General features: G+C 41.1%; 1 protein-coding gene and 1 long non-coding RNA gene across 4 annotated transcripts in view; one reads left to right on the forward strand and one right to left on the reverse strand.

Moving 5' to 3' along the window:
• LOC6737846 (ankyrin repeat domain-containing protein SOWAHC) overlaps window positions 1-9,396 on the reverse strand; it is a 34,929-nt gene extending 25,533 nt beyond the window's left edge. For 2 of the 3 annotated variants that reach the window (XM_039293302.2, XM_016169670.3), the window contains exons 1-3: window positions 9,140-9,396; window positions 8,372-9,033; window positions 1,722-1,862 (exon numbers count right to left, since the gene is read on the reverse strand). In XM_039293302.2, coding sequence (XP_039149236.1) covers window positions 1,722-1,862; window positions 8,372-9,033; window positions 9,140-9,266 — 930 coding nt within the window. In that variant the 5' untranslated portion in view covers window positions 9,267-9,396. The remainder of the gene's footprint in view (window positions 1-1,721; window positions 1,863-8,371; window positions 9,034-9,139) is intronic. The other variant, XM_039293301.2, reaches the window with a different exon arrangement.
• On the forward strand, window positions 6,662-8,036 carry LOC120284739. The gene is made up of 3 exons (XR_006541799.1): window positions 6,662-7,023; window positions 7,100-7,506; window positions 7,619-8,036. It is a non-coding gene; the product is annotated as an uncharacterized LOC120284739 (long non-coding RNA).
• Window positions 9,397-16,765: the final 7,369 nt, after the last annotated feature.

The raw sequence follows: 16,765 nt of genomic DNA on the forward strand, positions 1-16,765 counted from the left end.
AAGGGGCAGCAAATCTGGCGTATTGAGTTCTCACACTGAATCCCCCAATCCTCATGCTCATGCCCTACCCACTCCAGTTCCAATTCGGAACCCAATCTCGAGATGTCGCGAGCGTAGCCATATTTCCATGTCTCATTTGCGGCGACCCCTCGAGAATTGGAGCTCGCTCTTTCCCCCAGTTTTTTGTGAGTGGGGTCACACGCACGTCATAAATAAGCGTAAAAAACTTGGTCTAGGGGTGATGGACCAGGGAATACCCGGTAATGAAATCCAGATATTAAGACCATTAAGTGAAAGTGTTGCCTAGGAAACCTAATTATTTAAAAGCACAAATAATGGTGCAATATAATGCTAATTACTTAAAAGAGGTAGCATTCTAGACATATAGATAAGTTCATAAATATTGTAGCTAATATGCATTTGTTATTCTGTAGTCCAGATTTAATATTCCCCACACAGTCACTAAAAATAGTCTAGTAACCACAAATGTAGCCCTTGTTCTTTATTATTTATGATACTTTAAAACAAAGTTTCTCCAGCGCAATAAGTTAGGGAAAAACGCATTCAGACATGGTGTCAAAACATTTTTGATTACCAACAATTAACAATTTCTAAAAGAAGCACAGGTAATAATTTATAAATTCCTCTTTAGGAGAAAACCTAATAAATACGAATAAATCAAAAGTTATCGTAGAAATGTAGAACTATGTTACCAATTTTTGAGTTATGAGATCGTAGAATTTAATTATAAGTTTCAAAGTTAAAATATTAAGCATTTAATCACCTATTTTTTAGCTATTTGCAGTTTGAATAAATAATATGATAATTGAAAATACAGAAAGCTAATACTCTAAACTGATTTTTAAAACCCTTTCCTTGCCAATTTGGTTACCTTTTAATGTTGAATATAGAGTTTTACCAAAAATGTTTCTAATATGAACTTTATATATAAGGATTTTGTTTTATATCCTTGTTGGTAGTTTTATGCAATTAACCCTTTACTGACAATTAGGCATTTCAAATCTTTTGCCGGAAAAACAGGAGTGCGAGAAAATGCAATTGTGTCAACCTTCTAGTCCGCTTCTCATCCGCAATCTCTGCGAGATGATCACTCGTCAGTGGTTGCCCAATGCCAGGCCATATATCTACGTCTATATCTATGTATATATCTATATCTATGTCTATATCTATGACCGATCCGTAAGGCCTACGTTGTTCGGAGTCGCGATCACGCCCACTTCTTAACATGCGCTACAAGTGCTAAAAATGCTGAAAACATATTTCACAATTAATTGTCGCCTCGACTGGCGTTGTTGTTGTTGCTTATTTAATTTATTTTTTTTTTACAGCTCGCTATGCGACAAACGCCAAATCCCCCCAACCCCCACGGTTGCCACGCCCCCTCTGGCTGGCCGGTCCCTCAGTTGTCGTTATTATATTTTCCTCGCATTTTTAAGTGTTGTTCGACATGGCAAAAACAACGCGTTGCTGCTTAATTTGTCGTAATTAATGCTTATGAATAGTTTGTACTTGTCGCATTTGTTAGAGTATCGTGGGTGGAAAAAGTGGTTAAAAGGTGGCTCAAAACTGGCTAAAAGGTGGCTCAAAGCTGGCTAAAAGGTGGCCTAAAAGGTGGCTAAAAGGAGGCTTAAAAGGTGGCTAAAAGGTGGCCGAAAGGTGGCTCAAAAGTGACTAAGAAAAGAGGAATCAATGAGGCTTACCTGCAGCTTAACCAGTTCCGGATACTCGCTGGCCATCTTGGCCAGCTCCTGGTAATTAGCCTTCGCCATTGAGACGATCCACTCCTTTGCCTTGGGATGCGCCAGCGTAACCTCCGGTGAATCCTTCTCCTCGATTAATTGCTGCAAGAGGAATGGAGAAGAGGAGCGGAGGAGGTGCGCCCAGAGGGGCATAAATTAATTATGCATGTTTCTGCCACTTTGTCTACGACTTCGAAGGGGACGAGGGGGGGCGTTGGCGGAGGCGTTGTACCACTGCTAACAAAATAAAACAAAAAATCAAAAGAAAAAAAAACCAAAACGAAAAACATCGGCACGAAGCGGGAATAAAACATAGAAAGCCCATTGAGAGCATTAACGCCAACACAGTCGTCGCCTCCCGGAATATACGATTCTAATTTACCCACTCGCACACACGGCCAACATTGCCCCACAATCCCAGTGTGTGTGTGTGTGTGTGTGTGGCATCCACATGGGATATGCAATATGGAACGGGTGTTTTTCGAGCAGGAGGTGCACTTTCAAAAATATCTAGTTTTTCCTAATTAGATCGAGCACGAATGCGCGCACAAATTGAAACCAGAAGGAAAACGCTGTTGGTCGTTAGAAATTTAACAAGAATAATGCTATATCTATTCTAATGATAGAACTTACTATAGTTTATTAATGAAAAACCAGCAAATCGATATAAAATGTGGATAATCACTAATATTTATGTTTAAAGATTAGGAAGGATTCCATTCTCTAGCAGTTTAATCAAATATACTGATTTGAAACTACAAGTTAGAATTGAAGTCACAACTTTCCACGAAGGATTTCCACATCTACATCTCAGCTCATTTTTCCGAGTGTCAAGATGGGATGCCCACGAGATTGGGGAATGGGGATGGGACTGGGATTGGAATTGGGATGTGTGTTGTTCCAAGGGTGCAGACACGGGCGTAAAAGCTGGATGGTAATTATGCTCACGCATTCGACGGCGCCATCGCCATGTTCCTTCACTAATTATGAAGGTAATAATTTTTATTTATTAGGCGCGTGCTTAAGGCAGAAAGTGCGCTGCGTTCTTCTCAAACAGCAGCTCCCTTTCGAAAAGAAAGTAGTAGATGTTTTTTGGTTCGGTGATTTACACAGTTTTTTACACAGACACACACACCCGCAAAAGTCGGCTGCTGCTGATAATGAGCCCTCTAATGATTTCCGCGGGTGAGGGTTGGAGTTGGGGTTGGGGTTTCCTCGGATGCAGGAGAAGAGAGAGGAGTGCGTTGACTACTTCCCAAACAAACACATGTGCCAGCGACAATAAGAATGGAAGCCACCCGACATGTGTGCCTCATATTTACGAGCGCACAACACATTTTCGGCAACTAATTATCCATTCGCGTAATGTTCGCGGGCCTAACAAGCTGTGCAATCCCCGGCATACCCGGCAAACCCACTCCCAACTTTCACCTGAACAACATCACCCACTCTACGGGGCCTTTTATTATCCCGGGCCCATCGTAACATAGCTAATAAATACGACGACATTTGAATGCCGCATTTTGGCCGCAGGATGCGCAGAACGCGTGCCAGGACCTCCGTCCAATTCCATTCCATTCCATACCCCTCCATTCTATTTACACGCCACTTGACTCCTGGAGAGCTCACGTTTTTCCAATTACGGACGGGTGTTTTACTCCGTCCGGTTGCACAGGTAAGCAGAGGGCAGTCGCCATTTGCAAAGGGCATTCTGGATGGAACTCGCATCCAGATATGGATTCAGATACGTACTCAGATACGGATTCGGGCATTTGAGCGAGCGAGCAAGGCGACAGGCGTAACAGGAACAGGAACAGAAACAGCAGCCGAACATCATAAAACAGTACAAACATTGAGACGCAGGCCCTCTGGCCAAGTGGCCATGTCAATGCTAAACAAAAGAGCCCGGAACCCGGAACAGAACCCCATTCAATGGAAAGCCAGACCAAACCGAACTGAACCGCCCACCACACTCGGCAAAAACAATATGATGAGCCAATTAGAGTAGTTACCAAATATGAAGTATTTATAAACAAAATATAATTCTAAAAGAAATATAGTAATATTTAACGATCATAAGAATGGGGTTGTATTTCAGTGCGAATTCTATTATCATAGAAAGATAATAAAATGGTATTTAAATGTTATAAAGAATAAAAAAAATAGAGATTTCAGTTAGGGATAGATAAAGTATCTTTTGGTAATTTTTAGCACCATTGCCATTAGTTTTGTAGCGTACCTACATATTTGATTTATTTTATTTATAATAAACCAAAAGTAAATCCTTTAAAACTAACTAACTAACTAATGACGTACATTTTTTCGACTGCAAGCAACCACCCCGAAGGATTCCCCAATTTTAATGGTATGTTGCTTTTTTATGGCTTTGGGATGAGGAGACAACAAAACAAAAAAAACAGAGTATAGAAAAAGGCAAAACCCGGAGCAACTCGGACTGGAACTCCAACTTTGAATGCGGAACCTGGGGACATCGGGAGGGATTGAGCACCGGTTTTGCCCTTGTCTATCGCACTGGCTGGCCACCCACTCATTCTGCTCCCCAATCGCTTGTTTGTTGGCCAGTTTTCTTGTGTGCCGTGTCCCTTTATGCCCGATATTATATCACACAGCTGGCCGTTGTCCTTTTGCCAGGATGTGGCCATGGCCCTGCGCCCAGGATACCGAGACTACTGCACACTGGGATGCAGAGAGCACGAGTGTGGATACGATATGGAACTCGGGGTCTGGGCCATGTCCCTTCAGTGTTTACGTTGGCCCGGCGAGTCTTACCTTTCGACCGATGCCACAAAATGGTCGTGTTTCCATTTCCAGGATACAGGCCACGGGGATTCGACTCCGTTCGCTTTTTTGTCCAGTGCGAGTAGGACTAGTGGGTGTGGCTGGAACTTCGGCGGTGAACGGGTGGATGGATATTGTTGCTGTTGTAAATTTAACCGCTTCGGGACACAGTCCGTTGTTGTTTAACAGCAATAACAACTTTTGGTTTGTTTCCTTACATTTTTAATTGGGTCCTTTGTGGCTGGCATGACCGTGATGAGAATAGCTTTGCCTAACTAATTTCTATTGCTGCTTATTGGCTATGTTAACATGTTTCACCAACTTGTTTTATGCAAAAGGGTTCGTTTCGCCACCGACCCAGCCACGCCCCCTTCCCCGCAACCAGAGGCAACCCAATCCCGCCCCCCATTTCGATGTGGGTCGCCTGGCAGTTTTATATGCACTGCGGGACTACGGAGGTGGCCTCCTATTTTTAATAAGAATATATATGCGGTCTGTTTGATGCTGCAGGCGGACTTTTGGGCAGGAACTTTGCTTTGGGGCCATATTTGCGCTGCCGGGGGGTTTAAATTAGATTCACAGAACATTGGGCTGAGTTTGCATTAGTTTTTGTTTGATAGTTGAAAGCTTTAGAATCTTAATTACTATTTTATGAAAGATACTTCCCATCAGGTGATTGTTTAATTTGTTAAAAATTTAGATATCAGTTTATATCCAACTCTTGCCAGACAAATCAAGGCAATCTTAAGTTAAAAATATATTTTGGCAATTCTTTGAATTTCCAACATGTCTATTTTAGTTAAAAACACGATGCCTACTTTTGGATTTGAAGGTTTAGCTGGAATTCATGATAACTTTGCTCTTGAACCGAAAATTTATGTAGTTTCCCGTTAACCTTCTAAAATTTCATCAATCAAAAAGAAGTAAAAATCCCAAGCTATGATACTTCTATCAATATTAGTTATTTAACGAAAAAATCCCATTTTAAATCTGCTTGTTATTTTGGGGCGTAAATTAATCAACTCACAACGGTGCTGAGTGAGCGTACAAAATGCAAAATCATCGGGCTAATTAAAAACGATCGAAACGAATTTAATTGATCAGCTAGCTGGGGTTGGATACAGATCCCAGATCCCATAGTTACGGTTGCAACGCCAAAAATTTCACGGTACACCATGATGAATCCACTTCACTTGCTCCCCAGTTTTATATTTTCTTTCGATCCCATGAACTAGAATGGCGCCTTTGAAACTCCTGGGGAAGATGATGAGCCACTTTCTTTTCGTCTAGCGATGATTAGTTATTTTTTTTCTGATGAATAACCGGGAAAAAGAGGGGCATCCATCAAAACCTATCCCAATATTGTTTACAACTGAATTTTAATAATTGCGTGAAGACGGTTGGCGCCATCAAAAATGACCGTGTGTCTTGTTAGCGAATCAATTTGTTAACAAGCTGTAAGCGCTTATAACGCCACAGATACTTTCTTTATTCTCAGTGCTCCAAATGGGAGCTATCAACCCGATCTGTACGATATGATAGTGAATGATAGCCCTTCGTTTTTAACTCTACTCATGTTGCAGACAAATTAATAATGACTGGCGAAAAGATGGGCGAAATTCAAGTGAATTCATTCATTCAAATGAAGTATTCATAATTTATACGATAAGTAATAGTAAACACATTCAAAGAAATTTAAACAACGCTGGTTATTTTAATGTTTTAGCCTTGTTAGTAAGAACTTCCCCTTAGCTTCCATTTAATTTTGACTTTATTTTGATATTTTTAATTTGTCTGCTCAAAATCGGGCTGCGTAAATCCGGAAACATGAAATACGTGAGAAACTCAAAGTTGCGGCAGTGATGCTTTGAAACAGATTTCCAATATAAGGACTAGTCTGATTCTACCATGTCCGAGTGTCTGTACAAATAGGCACTTAAGTTCGCTTCCCGATGTTTTAGTTGGATTTTATAGCATCTGACGTGCCGTTGACAATCCCACTTTGATGTACATCCACTGCTGCGGAGCATCTTGCTCCAAACATGATACAATAGATTGAAATGAAATGGAATGGGATGGGATACGGATGCGGATGGGACCATCCGTCTCGCAGACAGACTCCGATGATTTATGCACTGGGGATATTCGTTTTCAACTCTAAATTGCGTGATTGACAGGCCTAAGTGGATGACAGTTGTTTGACAACTCGGCCCAATTGCACTACTATAGCTTGTAACATTAACTAAGGAACGATTTTTCCGTAACGCTTGACAAATTCCACTGCCACATGCTCACCCCGAGATTGATACTTTTCTAAATTAGAATCTTGAAATGGACACGCTACAAATTATATGTATGTGGAGTGGATTTTGTTGAAGTGCTAAAGGTTTCCATTTCCAATTTACATCAATTATAGTCACAGGAACTGGAAATGGTTCGGTTTTTACAAGAAACAGCTAAATTCGTAAATTTTCTTGTTTAAAAATAACAATATATAATATTTCATTAGTTGTACTATCAAAAATTCCATTCGATTGCAGATTTTTCTGAGTGTTTGCATGCCATTTGCTGGCCGCAAAATTTCTCACGTAACTCATACTTGGCATGTCCTACTATGTGTTTGTACACGTAATAGGCTTTTGGGGCATCAAGAAAATAAAGAAATGAAAATGCGAGGGGAGAGGTTGGTGGAAACAGCTTGCAAAGTGTCGTCATGGCCAGTTGATGGAACAAAGTTACTAAACACATCGCACTCGGGCGGGAATCGAATTCGGAATCGGAGTACATGTGTCCGCACATGTACGTACACATGTCGGGCATCAGCTCGCCAGTTCTCCAGCTCTCCAGCTCACCAGCTCGCCAGTTTACCAGCTCTTGAATGCGCGGCGGCGACAAAGCCGGGACAGAAAAAGTGGACAGGAAGGCGAACGGAACGATGCAGGCGCATGTATGTAGTTTTATGAGACTTACATTTATATTGTCCACTAATAAAATTAATGGATTTATTCAATTCGGCCTGTGCTGGTGGCAATTCGTGACATGGCTCTGGGAACTGACAGACAGTTGGGTGACCGACCAACCGACCGACCGGCTTAGTTCGAGCCAGCCACTCTGCCACTCTGACATTCTGGCCATCTAGCATTCCGCCAGCAGTTCCACTTGAGGTGGCCCAAAGCCTGGGACAGCCACTGATGCATTGACAATAATTGCTCGGGGTTTCCAGGGCCAGCAGATCTAATCTGACCCTGATTTGTAGCGGAATATCAGCCAGTTTCTTTGTCATATGCAGTGATGGGAAAGCAAATACTTCTTTCAATCCCATTATACAGTGTTTATACGCTAAGAACTACTTTAAGATGCCAGATATATATGAAAATAAGGTCACTCTTATCACTAAGCGAAGAATTGGATGTAAATAATAGAATTTGTTCCTCTTTAGTTTAAACAAAGGCAGTAAGATTATAGAACTTTAACAAATATTATTCAACAAAGTTGATTACAGTGTGTAAAGTCTACGATGGACTGCAAAAGCAGCTGGTTAAGTGGAACAACGTCTTCAGATATTTTTGCCTACCACAGTGGACAGTTCATATAAAAACCAGCATAGCTCTGTGATAATTAATCACAACTAAGCCGTGCAAAAAAACGTCGCATATTTGAATTGTCTTGGAGCGAATCTTCCCACTACTGACGCACAGGAAATGGAACGCATTGAAACAGAGCTGGGAGGGAAGGGCCCGAAAGACACCCGCACCCGAGCCGAGCCCGCATGATGGCTAATGCCCTGGGTTAACCGGTTCTGTGGCACTCACCTTCTCTGGCTTCTTCTTGGCTGGCGGCGATATGATTTTAGCCTCTTCTTCGGACGCCATCCGGTTGAATTTGCGCGTGGCCTCCTTCACGCTGATGGGATTCTCGGCCACATCGCCCTCGGCGGCGGGAGCAGTGGGATCAGACATCTCCGGCTTTTCGATGGAAGTGCTGGACGCCGAGGAGGCCTCCGAGGAGAAGGAGAAACGTGGTATGTTCTCCTTGTTGTCGATCACATCGATTGAATTCGATCGAGACGTTTTCTCCGGCTTCTCCTGCTGATCCAGATCCTCGGACTTGACCGACGGTCGCCTCTCCAAGCGTGCTGGCTCAATGCGCTTTATGGCAGCCGTGAATTCGTCCACGCACTCCTGGTAATTCTCCTGATGCTCCTTGGCAATCGAAACGGCTGGCGGAGAGGTGACCATGGGCGGCGGCTTATATGGCGGTGGCTGCCTCATGGGCGAGTCAAAGTTCAGGGATGCGCCGCCGGGACTCGAGGGCTCCGGAATACCCGATGCGGCAGCCACCGCGCGCTCCACAACCTCATCCGTTGGGCATTCGTTCACGTATTTCTTGCGCAATATCAAAAACTTCTGATTGTTCTCGTTCTTGATGGTGGACAGCAGTGTGACATAGGTCTTGAATCGCTTGCGTGCCTCATCTGCAATTAATCATTGGGAACATCCATGTGAAAACCAAATCATTATGGGTTTTCTTGGCCATTCAACAGGTCCCACAAATCCAAAAGACAAACACAAATGACTCACTTTGTGACTGCGGGTGAGTTAGGAATTTCTTGAAGTGCTTCACCAACGCGTGATTCGTCACCTTGCACTCGTTTGCCAACATGTAATTACGGATCTCCGCAATGGATAACTCCTTCGGCAGCTCCATTGCACTTTAAATCTCACTTTAAAACACTTTTAAACGCGAAATAAATAAAAAAACACAACAAACAAAAACATTCGACCAGGGCACTGTGCACACTGCGAATGTTGCAGCCCTCATGCTTCGCGGAAAAAAGCTCGCTGATTTCACTAGCTGACAGAAGGCTGGGTGGTGCGTAACTCGCAAAATGGAATGTTTTCTTCGAGTTTTAATAGTTTTAAAAAGCAATTTTAAGATAAACTCTAGTTTATTTAAAGAAGTAAAACATATAAAATTTTCTAAATTTATATTAAATAATTAAAACTATGAATTAAACATTTTTATGTCGATTTAACATGTGGAAATATCAATTACTTTCAAGACAATTCGGCATGCAAAACTTTGTTTTCTTTGAAAAAATTTAAATATAACCGTAGAAGATATGATTAATATAAAAATATATGATAAAAGAAAAATGATAAAAATAAAAAAATTAAAAAAGACATTGTAACAATTAATGCCCGCAAAATACTTTTTTCGTTTCTTCTACATTTTGAAGCCGTAAGTTGAGTTAAAAAACAATTTTTCGAAATGAGTAATACAATTTACATCAATGAGTTTGCTTTATTGTGCAAAATATTATGATAAATGTTTTTTAACATAGTACGGAGAGGTAAACGAAAGGCTCATAATCAATGTTGAAATCCCTTCGGCATGCCAACTTGTAAATCCGAGTGGTAGTTAATTTGCATAAAATTTAACTCCAGTTGAATCCATCTGGCTCGAAGTATCTTCCGCATGCAAAGAATTATTAAAACAGTTCCGAATTAATTCCTGAGACACAGCCAAATGTAAATTCAGGGGCGGATCGGGCGGAGTAGAGAGCCCCAATCCTCCACCGAAATCGGGGAGTTAACTATGCAGTACGTGTATGTGGGGCACAGAACGAGTTGATTTCCATCTCAATTGGCCAAAATGGTTTGGCTTGGAGGCCGGGTGGCTGGGTTTTGGGCCATGTATGTGTGGGCCAATTTGTTGAATCGACGTCATTTATCATCCGCAGAGCAGAGTTCTAGTCGAAAGGAAGCCACAGCCGATGACAGTGACAATGGCGCATCTGGATACACAGATTGGGATTGTATCTTTCACTTGCATTTCAAGATGCAAATGTCAAGACGTGTTGTACTCTGGATATCCTTTGCTTCCCCTTCCAAAAACCCGTCCCCCCTCCCCCCTCGCAGGATTCAATTCCAGAATGCCTCGATGGCGCAGATGCGCACTAATTTGTATGCCCGCACTCTTTGGATTCGTTATCCGTTGGTTAAATGGCTAAATGTATCTTTGGCAGCGTGCTCGGCTCATAAATGTGCCCAAATAAATTACCCTTATTTATCATTTTATTCGGGGTTCCATATAAAGTCGAGTTTCGCCACGAGCGAGAGTATATAACACATGTTTGTTTAAGGTATTTCCTTGCTAATTTGCTAAAACACAATAAATGCTACTAAAAAAGTACTTATGTAAATAAATAAAGATTGAGGTAAAAGGGGGCTAAGTTCGAATTGCTTGGAATTTATTAAAAGATAATGTATTTCTTTACTATTTCTTTACTATCAAACAAATTTCGATGGTTTTTTATACAATGCGAATCGAATTCATATGAATTTATGTAAATATTGCATATTATTTAATTATTGCATATTATCATATTATAAACCAGATATCCTAGTACTCGTTTTACTTACTCCTCTATTTGTATATATCTATTTTTGTATTCATTTTCGCAACTAAGATATTAGTAATGATTTCACATAAACTATACTTAGTCCATGTTTGAAAACCGGACATTTCAATGCGATGAAGTTGCGAGTGCTCCTTGGAGGACATTAATTAACTAAAAGCTTTTCCTGCTACCAACTCCCAACTAAAGACATTCCAATTGGCGAACACAGGCGAGAAGTGACTACTCAATGCGATTAGAGCAATGTTCGGCATTTGCAGCCGGATTATGCAATTGTCACCGATTGCGTGGCAAAGTGGCGCCTGATAAGCGTTGCAAATGGAATTATGTGCCATATGAAGTGCGAGTATCTGTATCTTCATCCGCAGGCACTCTTTTTCCCATCGAATGCCATTTGGGCACGACCAGAGAACGTCTCTGGTCAGGATGCTAGGCAGTTTGGCATTGGTGCGGGCGAGGATTGGCAGCAGCCATCTTGTAGCTGCGCATACTGACTGGTGTATCCCTCAGATACTTTTCATCACCCCCCTCAATATCCACTTCTTGGCTTTTATTTTTTTTACTTTTTTGTACACCGGTTGGCGTCAGTGTTGAATGCAGACAGCGATCGACGGCGAACGATCCTCGATAGTTGCAACTTGCAACTTGCAGCGTTTGTCTTGTCTGGCGGATGGGGCAACTATAGGATGGAATGGTATGGGATGGCTATAAGATGGAATGGGCTGCTGCTGCGGCATAATTGGCAATTGGGAAATGGCAACGGGAGTGGGAATGGGAATGGCTGTGGATTGGAAATAGGAATGGGATTGGGGAATGGGCATGAGAATGGCACTGGGCTCGCTCGACTTTATGACTTTTTTTGCCAACTGGCAGATACACTCGAAGAATTAAGTCTAAGTGATTGTAATTAGTAGGTAAAGAAAATTTAAGCACAAATATGTCTTATTTTTCTTAAAAATCTTTAACAGTCTAGAAAAAACAAGTTGAACTGAAATCATTCCTTTAATGACTTAATTTATTGTGATTTTACTCGCACTTCGATTTTTTTTCGAGTGTGCCCACTAATGCCGGGTGTCTATCTGGCCCAGTCACATCGAAGTCGTGGTCGGATTGAGTTTGTTTCTGTGTTCGTTTTAGCCAAGATTCGCTCATTTCTAACCTGCGATTGGACTTTATTTACTACCCCGTGTGCCCTCCAGTTGAGTTGCTCCTGACCCCTGGAGAGTGGCGCCTAAAATTACACGAGGCCTCGTTGGAAGCGGGGCAGCTGTCATCGCGGATTGCCCAAGGATCGGAGATTTATTGTGACCGGGGAATCGTTCGAATTGGGATTGCCACGGCTTGTTGGCTAAGTCAAATGCCTAGCAGATGTCGGCGTTTCCACGCCAATCCTGGGCAGCCTTTTAAGCAGTCTGACAGTCATTATTGTGCCATTACCAAATGAGCAGTGCGCATTATAAATGAGCACATAAAACATAAACGTTGTCGCCCAGCCCAAGAGCCGATTACTGCAATTTAACACCCCCACTTGGTCACATCACCTCATCCATCCCCTCGTGCCCAGCTGAATTTTCCGGCAACTTGCCGTGGTATCACGTCAACTTCAGATCTCGTCATATGTTGCTATTTCCGTCGGCGGGCCCGGGAATGCGTTCATATGCCATATACACCATATAGAGTGGGTTCCATTCTGATGGATTGAGGATGGAGGACTGAGGACTGTGGTCAAATGCTTTAGCTCGCACCGGGATTTTGGATGGTTTCGCTCGGCTTAGCCCGACTCCCAAGTGGGATTATGTCACTTCCCCGGTGACATTTGCATTTTGATTGACAAACTCATTTAGCGCCTGCAGTTCAGCCCGCGTCCTTCGCCCTTCGTCCTTGCATCCTGCGTCCTGCGTCCTTGTGCCCCTGCCTCACTTTACCCCCTCCCCATGCAACTTTGAGTGGATATATTTGGCAGGCGCTTAAGAGATTTTCGATTACACTTATTTCAGCAACAATGAATCGGTATTTAAGTGCTTTGATTCAAAATATTTACACTTCGGGGGTGAAGAGTTCATCAAACTTAAGCTGATAATAATTATTAACTCGCGGATTAGAAGCGGTGTTTAATGGGTTATGGTGAAATTTAAATATTGATTTAATTATTAATTATATTACTTTAGAGTGCTTAATTTGTGTTATATACTAAACAAATATACGCCTTTTAAGTTAATCGCTTTTCGAATGTTCATATTCACTTAAGAAGATTATTTCCACTTATTTTTATTTATTTCTTGAAACCATGAAAATATAGTAATTTAATTTAATATATGGCTTATTGATTGATTATTACATTTGTAGTTTAAGTTTAAAGTGCTTTAGATCACTATTTAGTATTGTTACTATTTATTGCTATTTTTATTACTATTTCTTCTAACACCAATTTTGTAAGCCTAACTTACTGGCTATAAAGTACACATGTATGTATTTAGTGTTGTTAACTATTTTTAATATTAACCAACAATTTATTAAATGTCAATCATCGATTTTATTACGGACAGTTATTGGAAAATTTAAGAGGCTTTCGTATTTCACCAAGGATTATAGCTTGTCCAACTTTCTAAAAACCTGTGGCACATGATTAAAAAATGATTTCCCATTTTGAATATATTTTAGTACGCAAATATATTTACAAACAATCGCCGTTTAATCTCCCCTACAATGCGCTTTCAATTGTTTGTTTAATTAAATCATTATTCTTGTGCACATTTGAGCCTAAAAATCGGTGCACTTTCGAAAGTGAATGTGTACATGTGTATGTACTTTGATTTCTATCAGCCAAATACATATATTGCATAATGAGTAGAACTCAATTATATGCAATGCGTTATATTCATGTGACAATTTTTAATGTTTTGTGACAACCATTAAAGTCGAGCCCGCTGAAAATGACAACAATAAACGTGGCGGCATCGGGCAAATAAAACAAAAAAAAAAAGGGAAAGGTTGCCACATAGAGTAGAGTGTGTGTGTGTGGTGCGTATCGCATCCTGACCCTTCTTTCCGACCCGATCCGGAGCCCTCATCCCTTCCCACGAAGATCCCCGCCAAACCGAATGGAACCGAAACTCGACAGGCGTCAACGGCGAGTGTGTTGTGACAGTTTTTGCCGGCGAATATAATAAAAATAAAAATATATATTTCATTTTCCACGGCGCTTGGGTTTGAGTTTGGGTTTGGGTTCTGGTGTGGAATGGAATGGATTCATTGCCGTTGCCATTTGCCGGCTATTTTGAAATTGATATATGCATAAACCGCAGTGACAGATGTTGCAATTAAAACGGCATAAAACGGTGGAGGAAATGCCACCACCAAAACTGCTATATCCTTGATCCAAATATATATATATGTGTGTATATATGTTTTATCGAGTGGCGTGAAAAGTGCGCGCTGTCAGTTTGACTGGCGGACAGCTCAATTGTCAAAATAGGTTTTAAGTGCCGTCGACTGATTTGTAAGTGAAGTGCACTTCTTGCCACCGAAAGTGGCAACTGCCAATTGTGCGATTCCAGTCCGCATCTCGGATCGACGAGGACTTTTTCGAGATTCTTGCCACTCGATTCTCGAACTCAGAGGGTGGTCAGTGTGTGGCTGCCGCAAATGGAAACGCCCCATGTGGTTGCCACTCGTCGTCGTCGTCTGGTGTGTACCATCATGCTGACCCATTGATTGATTGCATTTGGCCCGTCGCTGCCACGCCCCCCGCCGCCACTCCGCCCCCAGAACCCCCGACAACCCCTCGCGTCTCCTCCCTTTTCGCCCGGCGATTGCAAAAGCGCCACTCGTAAAACGCGCAACACAGCAAATATTGTACTTAACACCCGGAGGGGCACTTGGAACGGACTCTACGCTCTTGTTGCTGCCGCTGCACTCGAAAAAAATACGTGCTTCCATTTAGCCTAAATATTTTTAAAAGCAACTAAGCAACTACCTTAGAAATATTAGGAACAGGCTCAATTTTTGATATTACAAACTTTTAGAAGCATTATTTATACAGTTTAATTATTTTGTGGCATAATTATATAATATGTACATTAAAAAGTATGTATTTTTGCCAATAAAAATCTATCATCAACATTAATCACACATAGTATTTTATATAAATAAATTATGTATGAAATTTATAAGCAACCTATAGTTTTTCTTATTTAATCTATTTTTTTATCCAATTTTAAAAGCAAACATACTAATGTTTGCCAATAAATTCCCATAAAATCGATATACCTTTTTCAAGGTTTCTGTAAGTGATTCCCGATTTTGGCCAAGTGTGCGCCTGCCGCTGGGTTTTGCCTTTGGCCTCGTCATGACTTGGCTTCCCTTGGAATTAATTCACATTTGGGTTTTGGCGGGGGCAACAGCTTTGGTCATTTGTTGCTTTCAGCTAACACGCTGCTCTCATTTTCCGGCGCAGCTTGGCCGCGGTGGGTGGTGCCACCATCCCCAGTACCACCCACATCCACTCGCCATAGCCACTCCAACCACACTCCCAGTACCACGTGGATCGTTTCATCCACACATCCACACATATATCTTGTGCGGAGCGAGGTGAGGACACGCCCAGACCTTATGGCGCAATTCCGTCGTGTAAGTCGCACTTTTTCGGTTTTATAGGTTAATTTGCTTTTATTACATTATCATAAAAATAAACAAACGACAAAAAAAATGAAGAGATGAACAGGAGAACAAACAAAAACACGCTGCAAACAAGCTTGCCAACATCCGCGGCACCCGCAAAAACATTTGAGGTTTACCTCATCTCCCATCACATCGCATCCACGGCGGACTCTCGCCGGAGATGCCACTCCATTTCCGGAATGCGTGTCCTGGGCCAGAGAATTCATCCTGCCGGAGAATCGTAATCGTAAAAAATAGATCGTAAAGCGGATGTCCAAATATGTTAGTGCGCATTAATAGCGGAAACTTTTTTACAAAACCCAGCACTTTCACGTGCTCATGGGTAATCAATGGGTACCTTTCACACACTAAACTTTTTTAAAAATTATATTTTTAAAATATAGTTGAAAGTTCATAATAAATATGCCGTAAATGGAAAAGTGGGCCATTCCTTGCCCTAAACTTGATAGTATAATATATATTTTATGATTTCTTAAAGGACTGACGACTTAGCTGCAAAACACACGAGGTTTAAGTTATCTCTAAAAATATCTTAGAAAAATCAATTTTTTTCAATTAATGCAGAAACATACGTTGCAACATGCAATTTATCAAAAAGAAAATTAGGTCAGGCTTTTCTTGTTTTTCGGATACACGTCAAGTGCTATTTAATTGCAATTAAAATTGCTTGTGTTCTAGCAGAGATTTTAAGTGGCGGAATTAAATTGGCTAGCATATTTAAGTAGCATAACAATTAGTTTAGTTAGATAATTAAAGTATTTTAATTGCCAGTTCATTGTGATAAAAATAAATATTGTTCGGCAATGTATAGAAAATGTTAAAGATACTTAAATGATAATTTTATGAGTCTCTTGAAAAGCAATTGCAGTAAAAAATTAATTTAAAATGGTTTGGAACATAAAAACCTCAGCTAAGTAAAAATCGGGTTGTTATTTAAAAATCCCAAGAATTAATGGTATGATTGCCTGTTTGAGTAAGGATATTAATTCCTTCCATAAAAAGTTAAAATCTTGTTGATATTTCAAGCAACTGGTATCCAAGTGGCATGATATTTAAAAAAAGATCGCTGGAAATGTTTCATATAAACCCGATTAGGAGAGATTAA

The sequence above is a fragment of the Drosophila simulans genome, chromosome 3L, assembly GCF_016746395.2.
Source record: "Drosophila simulans strain w501 chromosome 3L, Prin_Dsim_3.1, whole genome shotgun sequence".
NCBI classification, from domain to species: Eukaryota; Metazoa; Arthropoda; class Insecta; order Diptera; family Drosophilidae; genus Drosophila; species Drosophila simulans.